Below are 20,927 nucleotides of genomic sequence, written 5' to 3'. Positions count from 1 at the left end.
ATTTCTACTGTGTAAAGAACTTCTGCAGGGCTTGATTGTAATTTCCTTCTCTAGGTATTTTTAGATGAACTTGAGAAGAGGTGTGGAAATACTGCAGGTGTTGAAATGCAGAAGCCTTCTCCAAATGAGGCTGGCCAAGGCACAGGTAAGCTTGTTTCACAGAAGCTACATGCCTAGTGGATTCTTTTATTCTTTAAAATATTCCAGGGAATGTATTCATAATGGATGGTTAGATATTTGTTTGGTGAGCATATAATTCCCAAACTCCAGGTGGCTGTATTTTCAGGTTGAGTTATGTATGAAATAGTATTGGAGATGCTAAGAAAAAAATGTACCTACGATTCCTTATCCGGATAGTGCCTCTACAAGTCGGGACAGCAGAAGCTATCATGTGCCAAGGGCACAAGCAGAGCTTTTTCTTTTGTTGCTGCAGCACTAGATTCGACTGTGAAGAGGTCAATGTCTTTCTTTGTCCTGGGAAGGCAGATGAGTTCCTGGTTATGTATCTTAAAGTGGTCTCTTTGGAGTACCATTAAACCTTTTACGTGTTCAGATGAGTAGCAAAACCAAACTGAAATATCTTTGGTGTTATCCAGCTTAATGGAACTGCAGCCTGTAAAAAATCAGTTACATGTTGAAAACTTAAATAAAATTTTACAAATAACACATGGGTAAAAAATTCCACCTGTCATGCAGTAGAGAAACTGCCTGGAAACTCTGTGAGACAGAGGAGCAAAAGAGTAAGACTTGGAAAGTTTGCTGCTCTCTTACATAGAGGTTTTACAAAGGCTTATACAGTGAAATGTCACTAAGTAGTGTCCTGTATTCCAGCTGTGCAGCAAAACACATTTTCCTGCCATCCTGTCATGAGTAGAAATTACGGGAATAGTACAGGTTGAGCAAAGACTCCTGTGAAAAGGGATGATTTTCAGTTAGTGTGGCAGGCAATCCTCTCCACAGGCTGAGTCTGTAGCCAAACTGTGGCATCTATAGGTGTTGTACCCATGAACAAGTCCCTTATCTTTTACATCATCACTCCCTTCTGCTCAGGGTCTGTATTTCTTTTCCTGCAGCTTTTTCTACTACCTCTTCAACCTCAGCACATAATTTACTTGAAATGACAATTGGCTCCATCGTGTTCCAGGTGGCAGAAGGTGATATTACCAAGGAAAAGGGAGATGTCATTGTAAACATAACAAACCAAACCTTCAACCTCCAAACAGGTATTTTAGTTGATATTGTATGTGAAAACAGTACGTGTGCTTGGAAGGGCTGGGAAAGGAGACGAGGAAGTATTTTCTTCAGTGCTTCATACCCTTTTATTTTTTTTTCACAGTGTGGTTTCTGTTTTGCTTCTTAGGGTACAAAGGTTCAATTAAGTACTGTCTGAAACTTTATTTTCTTGGTAATCTATGTTACAGGATGGCATGTTTAAGACTCTCTTGCGGAAAGGGAAACTAATAATTTTTTTTTTAATATAGAATCTTTCTATAGAATACCTCTAAGACTAAAGGAGAAGACAAACCTCAATGAGTTTTGACCTTGGGGAAACTTGTTGGGTACTTTAGACATCAGTGTGTTGAAAAGCGTAAGTCTAAAATTTTGGAGGCAGTGCTTTTCAATGAAAATATTTACCGTTACTGGCATTGAGATATTTCTAGATATTATGTGGATACAGTTCTGCCTCAGAAGGGACTTTAACAGCATGAACAGTAGTAACAGTGGATTCATGTGCCTCTTCTCATTTAAGGTGTCTCAAGAGCAGTTCTGAATGGTGCTGGAAAAGCAGTTGAAGCTGAATGTTGTCTACTAGGTATGGTACAACATTTCTGACCCATCTGAAGGTGTTAATGCACGGCAGGGAATCTGCTGGAATAATTTATCAATGTTGCCTACTGTACTTCCATCAGTATTATGCACTGTGTTACAGCAGCTAGTTTTTAAATCAGTTAATGTAATATTTGTAAAACATATAGTGAAGGAAGGAAAAGAAAAATGTTCAAGAGGAGATGGCTTCTGAACACATGTAAAGATCTATATCTGTTAGTTATTACATCCTCTTATTCCAATAAAGCTTTCCATGATAAAAACAAAGAGTCTACATCAAACAGAGCCGTGAGCAAGCGAGATGTTGTCAGAAATGTTAATAGACAAGCCATAAGTTACTGGAAACAACTGTCTACCTGCAACTCCTTTCGTTATTTCTGAGTAAGAAAATGTTTGCTTTGGCATAACTAGTAACCCAGTACCACATCCTCTGTGTGACTACTTTTCAGTAGTGTGAAGCTGGGTTCCTGCCTCAGAAGAGGCATTTATTTGTAGACGAAATTGAGCTGGTGAACAGCAGCTATAATGAAACGGAAGTAAGGATGGACAAGCATGTGGTTTAAAACCCCACAAAATAAAGGAAGTGGGAAAGATGAAGGTGTGAAGGTCAGCTTGGAAGACCAACCAAAGGAAAAGAATTATGTGGAGGCAATCAGGGGTAAACAAATCTCTCTTGCACAGGCCAAGAGGGTAATTTGGGCTAGGCAGCCTGGGGGTAGATGTCATGCTTGAGTGTTTGTGAAGACAGAGTGCCTGTCTGCATAAAGTTCTCCAAGTCTGCAGAGCAAACCGGATAAATAAAGACGCACACAAAATTTATTTATCAAAAGAGGCACATATTTTACAAACATAAATTGAATCCTTGTGCCTTGGAAGTGAAAATAGAGAGAGGGAGTTGCTTACTCTATGGACGGAGACATGAAGCTTATCCTGGGGCATATTTGTCACCACTTCTTATTTCTTAATGAGAACTAGTACACATCTATATTGTGGATAATTGTTGATTATGTTCTACTACTTATTTCAGCCCAGAAACCTCACAAGAGCTATATCATCACCCAAGCAGGAAACCTGCCATGCAAAAAAATAATCCATTTTGTTGCCCAAGATGATATCAAGTTTCTAGTTTTCCAGGTGCTCCTGGAGTGTGAATTACATGGGTACACCTCTGTCGCCTTCCCAGCAATTGGAACAGGTCTGTGTCTCCCTTTTTTGAAAGGGGTTCAATGCATATGATTCTGCTGATCTCAGGGCTCAAGCAATGAGTTTGATTTATCTGGAGGCGTTATTATTTGGTTAAAATGTATTTGGAAACTGCAGTCTTCAAAACTGTTATTAGAGGTTTATGAAGAGCTAGAAAGCTTCACTCCTTGCAGACATTTAGTACATAAAGAGTATGAGTATTCTAGAACCAACACTTCCTTGCTAACAGGGATTCAAAGGTATGTCTGTGCTTCCTGGATGTGTGCGGCTCGGGGAGAACAGCCAGGGAGCTACTTCTCCATTGCTGAAATCAGTAGATGCAACTCTGCCTGGCAGCCACACAAGCAGGGTTGATGCAGATGGAACATGAGCCAGTCAAAAAGGCCAGATTGTCCCTTTTTCTTTTCTTGTTATTTTCAGTTAGTTCAGTAGAAATCCATAGCATCAGAGAATCCAGAACTGTGCCTCATGCATGGGGGAACCCCTTGCATGAACAAAACTAGGTCTGCATTTTGAGCAAGGAGTTGGTTACTGGGCCACTGAGCATCAGGCCCGTGGCCTATTAGGTACTCAAACTGTACAATCTACATCATAACCTGAATGGTTGCCATGCCAACAAAAGGAAACTTCCATTTCTCCCTTGCTGGAAAGGTGGTCTCAAACTTTCTTCTCATGATAAATAGAAACCTTTCCTAATTGCCTACCTGACATTATTCTTGACCTGTTTATGATCCAAGTGATTGTGGGTATGTTCATAGCTCTTCTTGTAAGGATGTTTTAATAATTTGCAATTAGCAGTTCTTAAAAGCAAAGTATCTCTAACTTTTTTCAGGAGAGGCAGGCCGCAATCCTGCTGAGGTAGCTGACAAGATGATAGATGCAGTAACTGACTTTGCAAGAAGGAACTCTCCTGCATTTGTGAAAACTATTAAAGTTGTCATCTTTCAGCCACATCTGCTGAGTGTGTTCCATGCAAGCATGCAGAAAAGAGAAAGGCCTACTAAAACACCAGTCAAATCATTTATTTCCAAGATAAAATGTAAGTAGATATCACTTAAGTGCAGGTTATAGATGAATCTGTTTAGCAGCAGGTAGTAATAATTAATATTAATTACAATATTTATGTATTTCAATGTAGCATTCCGGAGCCCTGAGAAACGTTCCCCAAAGGAAAAAAACACAGGAGTTTTGGAAAAGAAAATCGACCTGGCTGTTGTGCAAATTTGCGGTGAAATTAAAAAGGAAGTGGAAGAAGCTGAAAACTGGCTGAGAAGTGCAATTTCAAAGGAACAGCTTCAGACGGAAATTGTTGATGACTCCATCTCTCATTTCAGTGAAGAAGAGAATGAGGAACTGCATCACCTACAAAAGAAATTAAAAATTGCTCTTTATTTGAAGGGTACCTCTATTGGAATTTCAGGTTTTGGGAAAGATGTCTGGATTGCTCATTCAGCTATTCAGAAAATGATCCTCAGGGTAAAAGCTACTAAACAGGAAGAGGTCCAAGCAGGACTTTTACAAAATTTAATTGAATGGCAATATTTTGAAGAGGATTCCTATGTGCCCTTTGATAGTCTTACAAATATGCAGTTGGAAAATGCTCACAGGGGAAAGCAGAAAAGTATTTCAGTCACCATTGGTGGGAAAAAATACACAGTGGATATGAAACTTAAATATGCTGTGCATGACCAAGGAAAACAAACATCCATTAGACGTGTTGATAAATCTGAAGGTAAGTAAAAGCATCTTGGTAAACTGAGGTTCCATGTGAAAACCAGGTTGCATCCAGCCTAATAAGAGAAGGAATGGTAAGAATATTCAAAGTATTAGGAGCTTTTCTGGAGAATGTAGAAAGGAAATTAACTGGGAATTAAAAATAAAAGAACCCTGCGGTTTTTTTAAATATTTTGAAAAGTAGGTAATGCGTTCTGAGGTTCTTAACAAACTTTCTAGCAATAATTAGGTGTTTGTAGCAGCTGTCATTCTAGCTCTCAGCTCACTTCTGTTTTTGAGATGTATCTTTTCTATTTACTGCTGGTCCTGATAAGGAGCTACCTCTTTTTGACTTATCCATAAGCAAGATGTATGGGCTTTTAGAAGGATTTGTAGCGGGGCATATTGAATTTTAAGCAGAGTATTTGTGTAAATATGATTGATCATGTTTCTTCTGCAGATCAAGAGTCAACAGTGCTCCCTGCAACATGGGACAATATGGAAAATGAGCGACTCAAAATAGTGGAACTAAGACCAGAAACAAGAGAGTATAGAGATGTTCAGGAAAGGTTTCTGCAGACCTGTCAGTCATTCAAAATTGAAAAGGTATGTCATAATTTCTGAGCATAAATACTTCGATGGTAAGTGATAAAAGATACTAACAACAATGGAAAAAGTAATTACACTGGGATTTCTGGAGTTGGACAAGTCTTTCTGGCTGTCACTAACTTCAACCAGCATCAGTTTAACGGGGTATTTGAAGCAGCTCTTGAGCAGTTGCTTCTTCAGCGCCAAGGGAGAGTGCCCTTGGAATGGTTTTTGATGTAACAGAGCACAGCATTTGCCCACGTAAGCTGTGTGTGCTGTGCAGGCAGGGGGGTCATCTCTGGCCCAGAAACCTGCAAAAGGCTCCTGTATTGTTTCCCATGGAGTATCTCTGTCGTGTTCTGGGATGGGTTCTGCTGTCTGTGTGCCAGAGTTTGGAAGGATTTGAATAACTTGTTTCATCATTTGGTATAAAAGCATTGGAGCTGGGAGGGGAATCTTGGAAGCAGATCGAACTGTCTATGCACAAATTTTTTTCGTGACAGCAACCTACCCTCTTTCTTTCTGTCTTTCTTACTTCAAAACTTTGCAGATTGAAAGAGTACAGAACCCATATTTTTGGAAGGCCTACCAAATAAAAAAGCGTGAAATGGATAAAAAAAATGGCAGCACAAATAATGAGAGGCTTCTGTTTCATGGGACGAGTAAAGAGTCATTAACCTTAATTAACAACCGTGGATTTGACCGGAGCTATGCTGGAATGCACGGTAAAGTGCCTATCTAAGCAACCCTTGTTTTCCTGAAAGAGGAAAGATTGATTTACCATGCCATCTGAATATTCCTGCCTTCCAAAATCATTTGTTTTGTTATATCTCTGTATTGCAAATAAAAAGCAAATTCACTAGCTCTGAAGGTGGCAGATAAGGGATTGCTGCTACTGAAACACTCACAAGCATTTGTTTTTCTGACTACAGCTGCAAACTTCGGAAATGGAACGTACTTTGCTGTTCATGCCAACTATTCTGCCCACGACAACTACTCCAAACCAGATGTGAATGGGAAGAAGCACATGTACTTGGCTCGAGTCCTTGTTGGAGAATATTCTCAGGGCAAAAAAGGAGCGATCACTCCAGAACCAAAAAATGCTAGTAACTCTATAGATCTGTTTGATAGTTCAACTGATGATGTGAGCCGGCCATCCATGTTTGTAATTTTTAATGACATTCAAGCTTACCCAGAATACCTTATCACTTTCACTAGATAAATTGTTTTGATTGCAGCAGGTCTTTCAGCCTTTGTATAGGATGGAAACACCTATAACAAAACACACAATGAAAACAATAATCAGTGGTATCAAATTAATTTCTGTTTCCATTTAAGCAATCTGGCAATTTCTGATACCCCTGAAGTAGAGTTCTTGTTTACACTTGGAGCAGCTGAGCATGTTTAACGCTTGAGCATAACTTTTTTTATACTGAAAAATTCTGCTAGATTACATATTAAGTCTTTGTACTGTATTGGCTTTTCCATGCAGCCTTAGGGCCTTCCTAATTGCTGATGAGGAGTGGGAAGGGATAGTGCAGCCACGGACTGTACAGTGTTGCATTTCTGATGCCTTCTTACACTCTGTGACAATCTCATTATGGATTATGACACAGTGGTTTTCAATAAATAAACTCGTCATAGTTATTGGCTTATGTTTGTCTAGACCTCTCAGAACATTTAGCATTGATTTTCAACCACTGAACTTCAGTGAATTTGAAGGATTGACTTGTTTTTAATACCATAAAACTGCTGCTTTGCAGTGCCTCCAACTTATTAAATCTCTGTAACAAATAGTCATGGTCCATGGTTCATCAGTGTGCCAGGAGCCAGAGGAGATGGCTCCAGGTGCTTCATTGCAGTTGGTGGGTCACTGGTACCAGTCTGACCATTCCCTCCAGAAGACAGTACTGCATCAGTTCTCAGTTTCCCATTGCCACAAAAGCTGCAGAGGACACCAAGGTGTTTTTTCACCAGTGATTGCATTACAGGTGCCATGGGCATCCAGCATGGAACAGAAACCTGCAGCACTGGGCTCTGTGCACGCAATGAGTGACAGATGCTACTTCTCCAGTTTATTCTAATCAAAAGGCAAAGGTGGGGGGCAGGGGCATACAAAGGAACCTAGAATCGTAGAATATCCTGAGTTGGAAGGGATCCACAAGGATCATCAAGTGCAACTCGTGGCCTTGCACAGGAGAGCCCTGAGAGCATTGTGCAAATGCTTCTTGAACTCTGGCAGGCTTGAGGCTGTGATCACTTCCCTGGTCATGGGGAAGCCTGTTCCAGTGCCCACCCACCCACTGGATGAAGAACCTTTTCCTAATATCCAACCTAACCCTTCCCAGGTACAGCTTCAACCTGACACTGCTTGTTCCACCCTGACCTTGTTCCTCCAGCAGCGATGTTGCAGAATGTGGGATATGTAAAAGTTTTCTTAAGAAACTATGTTCTCTGAGGTTTAATCTTTGTATACTTCCAAGCTTAATCAACAAGAAAGGAGATTTAGTCCATGAAACAGATAGCAGCTAGCAAGCAAGCTCTAATTGCTGTCCAGGTGTTAGACAAAGTACTTGTTGGAAGAATTGCCTTGTTAAGGTATAGGGCTGGAAATGTCTCAATGATCTCAGACCTAGGATAAGGTTACCAAAGCTTCAGGAGAAGGATGTAACACTGACAGTGGACACGAAGAATGCCACAAGGACATATGGCAGGATGCTCAGGATAAGGAAGAAACTATTAAAGATAACTCAGCAAATCTGCTGAATCAGCTTGACTGGGGTAATAATTTTGAAAACAATTCCCATGTGCCCTCTGACAACCTCACAAATATGCAGTTGGAAAATGCTTACAGGGGAAAGCAGAAAAGTACTTCAGTCACCACTGGTGAGAAAAAATACACAGTGGATATGTGCATGACCAAGGAAATATGCTGTGCATGACCAAGGAAAGCAAACATCCATTAGACATGATGATAAATCTGAAGGCAAGTAAAAGCATCTTGACAAACTGACATTTGGATATTTGGCAGGATCCCCAAGATAAAGAAGAAACTATTAAAGATAACTCAGCAACTGTGCTGAATCAGCTTTGACTGGGGTAATGGTAATTCCGGCAAGGGGAGATCGTGACCACCAACTCACTTGGCCCACCGAGTGAAGAAACCCACCAACCCAAAAGAAGAGAAAGACTGAGAGCATGTGGATTACTTGGCATGAAAAGCAAGACAATCGTTAACCAGCAGAAGACAGGAGACTAATTAATAAGAGAACTGAGTAACTTGTAGCCAAGGAACATTACTGCCTTTGGTTGATAAAATATATGAACAGTGAAAGAAACCGCTTTGGTAGTCTCTGTGCTGGCTTTGTGAATTTGCCACCCAGCGCCTCTTTCTGCACAGAACTGTAAATAAATGAAATGCTCGACTGCACGTGTGGATTGGCCTCTTCTACAGCGGGTGAAAGAAACTCATTTGGGACAACAGCGACACGGGCTGGCAGCCCCTGGCACAGGGGCAGAGAGGATATTCTGTCGGGTGAAGGGGGTGCCCGAGGCAGCTTTGGGTGTTCGAGGGGGAGAGAAGCTTAAGGGCGCGGGTGTGAAGCTGCGACGGGGGTCCCGAGGAGCCGGCCTGGGGCAGGTGTATCGCGACAGACGGCAGCGGAGCCCCGAGAGGCGGGTGCCTGCCGGGAAAAGGCGCGGCCGCCGCTCTGGGAAGCGAAAGCGAAAGCGGCGGGGAGCGGAGCCGTCGGTGCGGCGATGGCGGGGCAGCGGCCGGGCGCCTTCCCGCTGCTGGTGCGCGGGGACTGGGGCTCCGCCGAGCCACCGCCCGCCCTGAAGAAGAAGCTGCTCTGCTACTTCCAAAGCCAGAAGCGCTCGGGAGGCGGCGAGTGCGAGCTGCGGGCTGGGACCGACGCCGAGACCGGGACCGGGCACCTCCTCGTCTGCTTCGCCCGCCCGGAGGGTGAGCGGCCGGGCCGGGCGGGTCGGGGCGGGGGACCCGGCGGGTCCAGGGCTCGGGGTATGGATCAGGGTGTGGGCTCCCTGGAGGGATGAGTGAGGGTCTTGAGGGTGGCAACTCACAAGCCTAAACTTCCTGCAAGTTAAAAGATAGGTTCTAACTTAGTTGTTGTAATACTGTGTCCTGTCTAGTACGTGATCTATAGTATCTATAGTACATAGATGCCATATACACCCCCTAATATACAGTATAGATAGTCTCTAAACATGGTGTGATTCTTGTGGATGTCCTGTGAAGGACCAAAACTTGGACTCAGCGATCTCTGTGGATGCCTTCCAACTCGGAATATTCTGTGATTCTGTGATTTTTTTCTTATCTATATGCTTAGATGTGGTGTTTGGTACTATCCTCTGGATTATGTATTGTATATAGAAGAGCTATAAGCTAATAAATCTATCCTACGAACTATATGTCCATATATATTAAACTTGATGCACACTAGTATTCTCCAGATTGCTCTTGGGATAATAAGGGTTATGCTAATCTAACAATATATGTAGTAGTTGCAGATATATATATATAAAAGACCACATATATAAGATGCCTGTATTTCTCTAAACTTGCAGCAAGGTGGAAAGGATTTAGCTGCAGTTGGGTTAGATGTACACATACATATGCATGTATGTGCATAAACACACACACAGAGATATAAATTTTTTTTTTTTTTTTCTCCTTGCCTTATGCTTCCCAGTTGTTGACTTAAAGAGCCGGTAAGTTCAGGACATAGAGCCACAAGCCATTTTGGCACTGGCTGAAAGAGGATGTGAAAGACTTGGGGGCGGTACCGGGACCCAGCGGATACCCCCATGAAACACGTGATAGAGCTGAGCTTTGCATCTCTCTTGTTTCTTCGGGGAAATAATGTCCTCTGCTGTTCTTCGTTTCTTTTCAGGCAGAAAGCCTTGTGCATACTGTGTTCGTGTTATGAGTTGAAAGCTCTTTCATTTCGTGGGACAGCATATGTATCTGTCCTGGGTCTGGCTAGGACAGGGATCACTTTTGCAGCAGCCAAAAGGGGCACAGCCAGGACCCAGGGGATATTCGATCCCTCCTCAGCAAGCACAGGGGGAGCGGGCAGGGAGGGCGGTTTTCCAGTGTTTGGCAAAATAAGCGGTTGGGTGAGCAATGGTGCCTGAAGTGCTTGCCCCTATTGTATACTCTGCTATTAGGATTGGGGATGTTACTGCCCGTTTTTCTGATTTCTAGTAAAATGGCCTTATGTCACCCTGTGACCTTTAATTTTTTGTGCCTCCAGTTCTCCTCTCCATCCCATCACCAGGGAGTGCAGGGGTAGAGAGTGGTGGGCAAGCTGCATGTGATGTGGGGTGTTTCAGTGGGAGCAATAAATTGTGGAATACCGTTCCTAAACCATGACAGTGTCCTAGCGTAATGGTGGAAAAGCGCTAGGTAATCCAAAGCTTTATTTCTATTCAGATTTTCACTGGGGTGTTTTGGTTTTATTTAGTGAAGCAACGAGTTCTTCAGAGACAGCCTCATGAGTTGCATTTGGAAGGAAAAGGAAAAGTGAAGTTGACTGTCACAGAGCCTGAAACCACACAAGCTACTGAAGAGGAGACACTTGAAGAAAAACCAACTCCCACAGAGGTGAATAAAAATTATAATCCCAACCAGAGCCTTGAAACAGTGGTGACAGCATGAAATCTGTCACTGATATTTTGCTTTCACTTTATTTTAGGCTCTGGATACCATGAGCAACCTTCAAACAAAAGGTAAAATGCTATCCATCACTCTGATTCTTTCTAAAACAAAGATATTGGTGCTTTTCTCCACACGTGACTCCAGTTCTGGGGGGAGTTTTGCTGAAAGTTTCTGAGTTTGGTTGTGTGACTCAGGTGATAGAAGGAAAGATGTCTGGCTGGTGACACTGCAGATTTGATCACCACGAATGGAGTTCACCTGGCCAGACTTGGACAATGGGCCTGGTTTAGCTTCCTGCTGCACCAATGGCAGGGCACGGTGGTCATCAGGGGGCTTTACATTGAGTCACGCAGGGCTGCTGGTGGCCTGTGGTGCCTGTGGATGTCCTGGGCTATGTTCAGGCTTGTTACACCTGCACCAGGGCTAAGAAACAGATGCAGAGGCTGCAGAGTGTCTCCCAACCCTTACTGACACCCGAGCAGCTGTGGCCAATTATCTCAATGGCTTTTAGTTGAGTTTAGTCTCTGACCCAGAGACACACCAGTGACCTTGACTTGTTTACTCATGCCTACTTTTGTGCCACCACAAGCCTGTAGCTTGCAGAATATTGCATCTGGGCTGTTTTAGATCCCAAAATGTCCAAGGATACCCTGCAGTATTTGTTTGGTTAGCAATTTCTTTTCTTGGGGAAGGAAAGGAGAGTAAGGGTAAGAAGAATCTGCTTATTCTGGGAAATGTGTACCAACACTTTCTGCAACTTACTTATCTTTGTGCTGCAGAGAGTTTTGTTCCAAGCAGCGAACTCCAGGAAGAAGCTGGCTCTGCAGAGACCTCACCTTCAGTGGTGTTTGAGAACATACAAAAATGCAGTCCAAACTGCTTACGTTTGCTGTTGGAGAACATCAGCGGCCTGACTGTAGATGAGGACTTCACTGTGGAAGTGATACCTGAAATAAATGTTGCTGTAGCTACCTTTATACAAAGTATTGGTAAGAGAGGGGGACACCATCATTCATTGCCATGTATATGTATGAGTAACAGCTTTCAGAGCCCAATTCCTCTCCTATTAGAGATCCAGACTGTTTTATAAAAGTACCTGGGTTGCAGTCTCTCAAGAAAGATGTTTTACATACAGCTCCGCCAAAGAAAATGGTGGTGCCTCCATTCATTGAAATTGAATGAGAATGGTTCATTGTTCCCATCTTGGTTTGGGTTAAATGAAGAAGAATTGGAAGTGCACAGAGTGTGGGGATTTTTGCAAGTTGTTGAGCTATATAAAGCCTCCTCTTGAGAAGACAGGATACTTCTGAGATGGGAACAGAGACATAGTGGTAGTGAATAACAGAGTAACACGGTTATGCACTTTTCCCCTTTTTTATTAAAACATAGACTTATTTGGCACCCAAGACAAGTTTTGTTCCAAGTACAGGGAGAAGTAGACTGGGCTCGTTCTCTTCCAGGATGGATAGCTGAGGCTGATATTGACCCAGGAAAACACGGTCCCTTCATCCTGCTCTTCTCTTTACAGATACTGAAGAATTTGTGAAAACATGTTTACAACACAAGAGAGTGAGAGAATTCAAAATGACTGCCAGGGTTCTTGAATTGACCTGGACCATCAAGGCCGAAAACCTACCGGACAGCATTTCCCCAGATTACATCACAGTTTACTTTGAGAGTGTGCGGAATGGAGGGGGGCCCGTGTCAGATGTCCAGCTCTTCCCTGAGGAGAACTCAGCCATCATTACTTTCTGTGATCGCAAAGGTAACACTGTCTTTTGCCTGACCAAGGTGCTCGCAGGCAGACAACTCACAAGCAAATCACTGCAGATTTTTCATTAGGGAAAGCCTGGCTTGCTGTCACTAAAGTCGGCGTATGCTGCCTTTTTCCTGAGTGCTCTGGATTTAGAAATACTGCTGCATGTCTAGGGCTTCAGAATCTCTTGTGGTTTTCCTGGGTTTGGTTTCTTTTTGGTGTTTATTTTTCTTTATCTTATCAAAGATTCCTTTTAATACCTGCTTTGTGCATGGGTTGTTCGCACTGGTGTTTTTTCCCCATTTGCAGAGGGTTTTATCTGCAGTACAACACTAATTGTAAAATGAAGGTAAAATGCACTAGCATGAAGAATTTCATTCGATGTTAAGGAGTATTTCGTAGTATATGTTGATATAGCCCTGCTCTGTGGTGAAGTTTCCTTAGGAAACAAGAGTAAGGTATAGCTCTACATGTAAATGCAGACACAAGCACATTTACCCAACTAGTAGGAGCCAAGCTTCTTCCACTGTCCCCTACAGAGTGGTCTGGAAATCCAAGAGACATAAAAATAGCTCTTTGAAATTAAAGAGAAAAAAAAAATCAATGTAATAGTTCTACAACCAGAGACATTTGCTTGATTTGAAGTTAATGATATCTGTATGTTTGTACATATGTGCACTGCCTTTCAGATGTGAACACGGTCTTGGAAAAGCAGCATTTGCTGGAACAGACGCTGATTTCTGTGCATCCCTATTACCACTCCCTGGGAACAGCTCTCTACGGAGGAGAAAGACCAACTATCAAGATGCCAGACCCCGTTGGGGTGCCACTAGACCCGTATGTCTGGCAGTTTTTACAAAGGCATGATAAACTGATCCAAGCTATAAACCAGGAAATGGCAGTTTGCCACTGTGAGCTCAAATGGCCCCAGGCAGACCGTGCAAACCCCAACGTCACATTGTGCCCATCGTCATCTCTCTCCGAGCAGAACAAGACAATGATTAAGTTGATCAAGACGTGGAAGCAAGATGCTTCTGAGGAGTTCTCACGTATCATGGCACGTTACACAGCTATAAAATGTAAAGTCAAGTCAGCAGATTGGGGAGATGTGAAAAACAGGTTGTTGGAAGATGTTTCTTTGATCATAACTGATATTTCTGAGGACGTGGTGGCGATTGCAGGCAGCAGAGCAGCAGTGGAGAGCGCAGAGAAAGAAGTGAGGGAATGCATGGAAAAGGCCATGAAGCAAAGTGAAAGGGAAAAACAAAGCATAGAAATTTCTGTGCCAGTGGTCCCAGGGAAGTATGTTGTGCTACACCATGCTGGGTTAGAAGAGAGTATTCACAAGGAATATCCATGCCTCAAGATCTTTTATGATGACAAAAAAAAGGCTGTTCAGTTGTGTGGATTACCTGCGGAAGTATATAAAATCAAAGCTGACTTACTGGAAAAGGTGTTGAGTATGCCTTGTACATCAGTGTCCATTGATCCCCATGTTTTCCACTATCTACAGGGTTTGTATAATAAAAAAATGTCAGATACGTTATTCCTTCAGGAAAAAATTAATACTTTTTATGAACTTGAAGAGGACACTGTGTTGCTGTATGGAGATACTCCCACAGACCTTTTAGAAGCAGAAAAGCAAATAAAAACCAGCTTAGAATCCAAGTGCATCAATGTGGAGGACGGTGAGGTCATGAAAAAAGAACAGTGGAAGAAACTTCTTGTCTCCTTGCATAAGACATACAGTTCTTCCCAGGAAGCCGTAATCACTGAGCAGTCTGTTGGAAAAGAAAATAAAGTGATTATTGCTGGCTTTTCTAAGGCTGTGGCAGAGGTTTATCAGAAGCTTAATGATTTTATAGATAAAAACACGCTTGTGGAAAAAATAATCCCAGCAAATTCAGTGGTGGTAGAGTTCATAGAGAAGGAGAAATCTGGTGCTTATTGTGAATTGAGGAAGAAAGGGGTGACAGTACGTTTTGACATCAAGACACCATGCATTTCCCTGAGGGGACCAAGAGCAGAAGTGCCAGAAGCAGCCAACATGCTTGAAAAACTTGTCTCATCCCTTTACTCAAAAAATGTGCCAATTGATAAGCCAGGAGCCAAAGAGTTCTTCATTGAGAGGCAAGATTCATGTGTTTTTGAGGCAAAGCGGAAATTTAGCTGTTTCATTAGAATCAAGGAAGAAGAAGAAAAACAACAACAACAATGGAAGGATGAGAAAGTGAAAAGAAAGCTCTACTACAAAACAAGACTGCCACATGGAATTGTAGTAGCAGTGTATAAAGGGGACTTGAGTGATTATCCTGTTGATGTTGTGGTGAATGCATCTAATGAAGACCTACAGCTCCTTGGTGGCATTTCTGGAGCACTGCTAAGAGCTGCTGGTCCAGCACTGCAAGAAGAGTGCGATGAGCGCGTGAGGATGATCGGGCGTTTCCAGCCCGGGAGCGCAGTTCTCACGGGCGCTGGGAAACTCCCCTGCAAGAACGTCATTCATGCTGTTGGGCCCAGGTGGAGGAAGGAGGAACCAGAAAAGTGTATATGGTTGTTAAAAAAGGCAGTGAAGAAAAGTCTAGAACTAGCTGAAACATACAATTGTTCTTCCATAGCTCTGCCTGCTATAAGCGGAGGGATTTTTGGCTTTCCACTGCAGACATGTGCAGATTCAATTGCATCTGCCATCAAGGAGACCCTGGAAGGATCCATGGGGGACAGCAGCTTGAAGGAGGTCCATCTTGTGGATAATGCTGATGGAACTGTTCAGGTCCTGAGTGAGACAGTAAAAGAAGTGTTTTCAGGTAAATCATCTTCCCCAACACCACGCCTGGAAAGCTGTAAGATGAGAAAAAGACAGAAGGAGAAGACAAAAGAGGATGTGAAGATGGTTACTACAAAGGAAGGACTTTGTGTCCATGTAGAGGAGAAAAACACTCAGGAAGCCACGGTAGGTCATAGATTTTCTGCTTGCTCTCTAACTTTATGGTAAAATCTTCTTTAAATTTAAGTAAAAAAGGAAGAACAGTAGGTCATACTGTTTTACAAGGCACTTGCTACATAAGGAATCAAGAGCTGTGTGCTAGCTAAACAGGGATGCAAGCTTGCAAAATTGAGTGCTGGTTGGGATCTGTCCCTTTGCAACCATTTCTAGAGCGCAGCTTTGAATCTCAGGATGTTTTATTCTCAGCTAGGTTCTGTTTTCCTTTTTTCCAGATCTAAGGCCAACATGTAAAATAATTTGGTTGTAGAAGGTAGAAATACTTTTTACAATTATTTATATGATCTGCAGCTATCCTGGTTGGATATTATGGTAAATCAGTACCTGCCCAGGCTGCTCTTTTGGGAAGGCTAACAGGGAGGTTGGAGCTTTGTTTTTTAGTTCCCTGTTCTTTGGATGGGTGAAAGTGGCAGCCTATGGAGAATTTACTGAGTTCTAGAAAAGAGACTCCATAAAAGAGTCCACGTTCAGATTGTTTTACCAAAGTCTAGACCAGATTTCTCTTATTTTTTTATTCATTTTGTTAGCAAAGGGTTTAACTGCTACTCATATAGACAATTAAGACTCAATTTACACCTCTGATGTAGGTTTCCCCTTATGTTTTCTTTTCTTCAATGATGTAGAGTGCATCTGGATAAATCTTTTTCAGCAATTGCTGTTTTTCATACCCTGGAGTTTAAAATATCCCTAAATTACTATTATTATAATTATCTTCCTATTTCAATGGCCATGTTGGTGCATGTAAAAGCTGATTCCAAGAAAGCAATACTAGATATGAAAAAATCTTCAGTATGACACACATGTCAAAATGCTTGGTAGTTAAAACATCTCCAGTGGAAAAAAACAAAGTAATCACCAAACTTCAGGACTTCACCTGTTTTACTTCACAACAGCAGAACTACCTCCCTGTGCCTGATTTTGGTTCATGAGGTGCTGCTTTTCTGATAAGGTGTAGACAATCCCACATCAAGGAAATGGAGGAAAGGGACATTAAACTTTCGACATTAGGTGTACCTTATACAATACCTGTGTTTTGGGTATACCTTATACAATACCTATGTTTTGCATCCTGTGATGATGCTGGAGAAGAGGGAGCAATGCTGCAGTGGTTCTTCACAAGGAAATGTAGGAAAGTCTGGATCAGGGGAGAGGAGGTGAGACAAATGGCAGAGGATGGGTTTATTTCACCTGCCCAAACATTGGCATCTGCTCAGGATAAGGTGATTCACAGCTTCACCACCGCTGAGGCCTTGAGAGCTATGGATGGATGGGTGGATGGATGGATGGGTGGATGGATGGATGGATGGATGGATGGATGGGTGGATGAGTGGGTGGATGGATGGATGGATGGATGGATGGATGAGTGGGTGGATGGATGACCTGCTCACATGTAGTACCTGTGGTGTTGGTATTCACAGTGGGTCTAATGCTGCCTACCACAGATTTCCTACAAATCCAGGAAGACTCAGTGTCCAGAAGCTGTGCTGAAAACCAGGTTATTGCTCCAGGGACATCTTGTTTCTTATGCCGTGGGTGGCTTTGGTAGTGCTGTTTGTTTTGATGCGTATTTTGACTCCAAGTCTGGCTACAGATATTTTTGCTGTAATCTTGTTGCAGACGGATGTTGTTGTCAACAGTGTTGGCCCAGATCTGCAGTTTGGTGTGGGGCCTCTTTGCAAAGCCTTGCTGGAAAGAGCTGGACCAGCACTCCAAGTAGAGTTTGACAAAGAAAAACAAAGTCAGGCTTCTGGTCCAGGGAGTGTGGTTTGCACCAGTGGACATGCTCTGGCCTGCAAGTCCGTGTTTCATGCCATACTACCCGGGTGGAATGGAGCAGAGACAGAAAAGGTACCTTTCAAATATTAAATTAAAATAAATAAATTTGAAAACAGATGTCTTTGCGATCTGTCCTGAAGTTTCAGGTTTTAGCTTAGTTAATTTAGATGGCTTGACTCCATTTCCTTCTCTTGGAGTGACCTTAAAGGTGCTTTGATGCACTGAGAGCTTCTTCTCCTACTGGTTACTTTCTTTGGAACTGATAATAAATAATACCTTAAAAAAAAGGTATCTTTGCTGTGTTTTTCAGGTCTTAGAAGATGTAATCAATTTGTGCTTGAAGAAAGCTGAAGAACTTGGCCTGAAATCGATCTCTTTCCCAGCTATTGGGACCGGAGGATTTGGATTTCCTAAAAACATTGTTTCTAAGTTAATGTTTGATGTGGTGTTTGAGTTCAGTAGTAGCCACACTCTGAAGAATCTCCAGGAAGTTCATTTTCTCTTGCATCCAAAAGACATTGATAACATTCAGGTAGTTTTTCTCAGGACAGAGCTATGTTACGTACTGTTCTGTTTGTACCTTACTAATATATTTTAGTTATATTGCTTTCTTGAGGGAATAATTTAGCACTTTCTTACTGCTGTGGGCCACTGACGGTGGGATGTCTCTCCAGTGTCTCTGAAATATAAACTCTCAGCAAGCACAAGCTGCAGACAAAATTGGCCTCACTGCTGGCTGCAAATGCCTGTAGATGCTCCCTCGTCTTTTGACAGAGGAGTTCTGGCAATTCAGAGACATTATCTCTTGTCACACTGTCTACACTGCATCTTCAGCTGTTCTTAATGACACCTAAATACAACTGTAAATTCCGTTAGGGGGCTCAGCAAGAGCTACGTGGCTTTTAATCTTAATTATAGAAACATTGCATGGATAAACTGTGAAATACTGTCTTTGGTACCTTTTTTCTCTCCTTAGGCTTTTACCACTGAACTAGAACATAGGGTAGCTGCAAGTTGCAATGCTGCAACACCACAGTCAAGTAAGTTGTGTAGGGGCAGGATGTGGGGCAAGGGGGAGAATGTAAATACTGTGGAGAGGTTTTATATATATCAGGAAACAGGAGAAATATCATCAGGGCACAGGGCATTTTTCTTCCTCCTAATGGACTTTCCTTCTTAAATGCCATTTGTAAAATCTGTAGGAATTCTTTTGCTGAGGGCATGCTCAACTCTTGGTGAGGCCAATCTTATCATATGGAAGAGAGTGTCCCAATAGGAAACCCAAGTGGAAGAACTTTGCCAAACAAGCCATGAGTGATATGTATTTCTGTACCTTTAATCTCCTCTACAGAGATATATATACACAGAATGGATGTGACCCAATAGCAAAAGCATCTGAGTGAACTGCACCGAGGGCAGAGGCTTATTCCTAAGGATATACAGCTCGCTCTTCTCAGTTGCTGGGTACCAGGGAGATGAATTAAGAGTGTGCAGATAAAATATGACTTAGAGAAATTTAGGCTAGAAGGAAGCTAGAAGTTTTGTGGCTGTGAAGGTAAAGATGAAATCACTTGCAAAACTGATGTGATGGGATCGCCATTATTGGCAATGCTAAAGCTGGATACCCCATTTCTTGTAAGAGTTAATTCAGGAAACTGTGTTACAGAGCTGCTCAGATCAGACAAACCCTGAGGCCATTTTCTGAATTCATGTTGCAAGAATTTACAGGAATAGAAAATGGTTTCACTTTGACAGCCTTTGAGCAGGAAGAATACTGTGGCTTCCAGCCTTCAGAATTGGAGTAAAGAGAAAAGCAGGGACAGTGTACATCCATCAAACTGATCTAGAGCGTATTCCTTAAAAGGATAAATAGAAGTTTCCATCAGTGGAAGAGAATAATATCCCAAACTAGAGGAGAAGTGACTGAAGATATTTTCTTTCCCTTGCAGGTTTCATTAAGCCTGTTTCTACTGAAGTATTGGGAGTTCATGAAATGAGGATTGGTTCCATCACGCTCCAAGCAATTAGTGGAGATATTACCAAGGAAGATACAGAGGTTATTGTAAACATAACAAATCCATCATTTGATGCCAAAACAGGTATTGTACTGAAGATGTAGTTCTTTAGGGATAAATTTGGGCTAGTTTTTAGAGGGGGGTAGGGGAAAGAATTGTCCATAAGGGAAATTTTTATGAAATATTTTTCATATGAGAGAGAGGGATTTGTGATTAATCCCGAAATAGATCTTCAATAGCTTTTTTACGTGTCCTAAATATTCAATTTAGTTTCCAAACAGAAGGCATCTGACCAGATTTTTCTTGCTTGAAACCAAAAATGTTTAAATAAAAGGGAATGTTTAGATCAAGTAGAATTCTGAAAAACTGCTCTTGTCCTAAACCGTTTCATTATAAGCCAAAGTCCTGGTTACGTAAATTGACCTGTAAGAAGCAGAGGGTTCTGACATTGTGAATTAGATGCATGAGAGATACTAAATGATAAAATTCAAAGCCATGGGAGAGTTTGGTGAAGGCCATATGGGTTTGGCTGGTGAAACAATGAAATAGCAGTTGTTCTTAATGATTTGTAATCAGCAGTCAAGGCAGTGTTCTGTCTGCAGCCAGTGCAGTGTGCCATGGAGGGGACTTAGGGGAACAGTCAAGGTTTTGTACTTTGTGGGATCTTACCATACAAGAATTTAGGGCATTTGTAGAGTACAGAAGTTGGGCAGAGTATTGACTTGACTTAACGAATGTGTATGCTTTTGTTGTGTGATTTAAGGGGTCTCCAAAGCCATTATGGATGCTGCTGGTTCCCAGGTGGTAGACGAATGTGCTCAATATGGTATGTTGATGCACACTATTTCGTTTGATTAATTTTTTGTTTTTCTTGTTCTCTCTGAAAACATAGAGCCGTTTTATAATTCTCTACTCTGATGGTACAATTATTTCACCTGAAAAAGACAACTTTCACTTTTAGGAATTTTGAAAAGTCCCGTTCTTGTTTTGACACCTACTTTGAGAATTTTTCTTTTCCCAGTTGTTTAGCAACAACTTAAACATCAGTGTGTTATGCACATTATTGTCAGCCTGGATCCAAAACACGGCCCTAAGAAGAAAATTCACTCTATCCCAGCTGAAACCAGGACCACCTTATCATAATTCCTCTGTTCTCTGCATTCTGGCAGAACAGTAGAGCTGTAAAATTCCAGCTCCCTGGGGTTGGCCTCCGTGAGCACAGAAAGGCACATTCTAGTTGCATAAAAAAAATATGTGGCATAAGAAAGGATTTCTCATATAAATAAATTTGGCATGCTTTTAAATAGAAGTGAGCTGTATTTAAAGTCATCCTAAATTCTTACATTGTACTTAATAGGAAACTAC

General features: G+C 42.0%; 2 protein-coding genes across 5 annotated transcripts in view; one reads left to right on the top strand and one right to left on the bottom strand.

Moving 5' to 3' along the window:
- Nucleotides 1-20,927, bottom strand: part of PARP9 (poly(ADP-ribose) polymerase family member 9) — a 60,540-nt gene that overhangs the window by 31,892 nt on the left and 7,721 nt on the right. For all 4 annotated transcript variants that reach the window (XM_027637136.1, XM_027637134.1, XM_027637132.1 and 1 more), the window contains one exon: nucleotides 6,524-6,603. The gene's annotated coding sequence lies outside the window, so the exon portion shown is untranslated. The remainder of the gene's footprint in view (nucleotides 1-6,523; nucleotides 6,604-20,927) is intronic.
- Nucleotides 1-20,927, top strand: part of PARP14 (poly(ADP-ribose) polymerase family member 14) — a 37,306-nt gene that overhangs the window by 11,235 nt on the left and 5,144 nt on the right. The window contains exons 11-30 of the mRNA XM_027636598.1: nucleotides 55-147; nucleotides 1,073-1,223; nucleotides 1,751-1,813; nucleotides 2,855-3,022; nucleotides 3,863-4,069; nucleotides 4,169-4,762; nucleotides 5,204-5,349; nucleotides 5,882-6,056; nucleotides 6,264-6,548; nucleotides 8,972-9,295; nucleotides 10,818-10,957; nucleotides 11,049-11,082; nucleotides 11,791-12,000; nucleotides 12,540-12,776; nucleotides 13,457-15,720; nucleotides 17,389-17,619; nucleotides 17,858-18,079; nucleotides 18,524-18,587; nucleotides 19,497-19,646; nucleotides 20,326-20,388. Coding sequence (XP_027492399.1) covers nucleotides 55-147; nucleotides 1,073-1,223; nucleotides 1,751-1,813; nucleotides 2,855-3,022; nucleotides 3,863-4,069; nucleotides 4,169-4,762; nucleotides 5,204-5,349; nucleotides 5,882-6,056; nucleotides 6,264-6,548; nucleotides 8,972-9,295; nucleotides 10,818-10,957; nucleotides 11,049-11,082; nucleotides 11,791-12,000; nucleotides 12,540-12,776; nucleotides 13,457-15,720; nucleotides 17,389-17,619; nucleotides 17,858-18,079; nucleotides 18,524-18,587; nucleotides 19,497-19,646; nucleotides 20,326-20,388 — 5,821 coding nt within the window. The remainder of the gene's footprint in view (nucleotides 1-54; nucleotides 148-1,072; nucleotides 1,224-1,750; nucleotides 1,814-2,854; nucleotides 3,023-3,862; nucleotides 4,070-4,168; nucleotides 4,763-5,203; nucleotides 5,350-5,881; nucleotides 6,057-6,263; nucleotides 6,549-8,971; nucleotides 9,296-10,817; nucleotides 10,958-11,048; nucleotides 11,083-11,790; nucleotides 12,001-12,539; nucleotides 12,777-13,456; nucleotides 15,721-17,388; nucleotides 17,620-17,857; nucleotides 18,080-18,523; nucleotides 18,588-19,496; nucleotides 19,647-20,325; nucleotides 20,389-20,927) is intronic.

The sequence above is a fragment of the Corapipo altera genome, unplaced genomic scaffold, assembly GCF_003945725.1.
Source record: "Corapipo altera isolate COAL_440 unplaced genomic scaffold, ASM394572v1 45, whole genome shotgun sequence".
Classification (NCBI taxonomy): Eukaryota; Metazoa; Chordata; class Aves; order Passeriformes; family Pipridae; genus Corapipo; species Corapipo altera.
The sequence above is the reverse complement of the archived record's forward strand: the minus strand, read 5'-3'. Positions and strand labels throughout refer to the sequence as shown.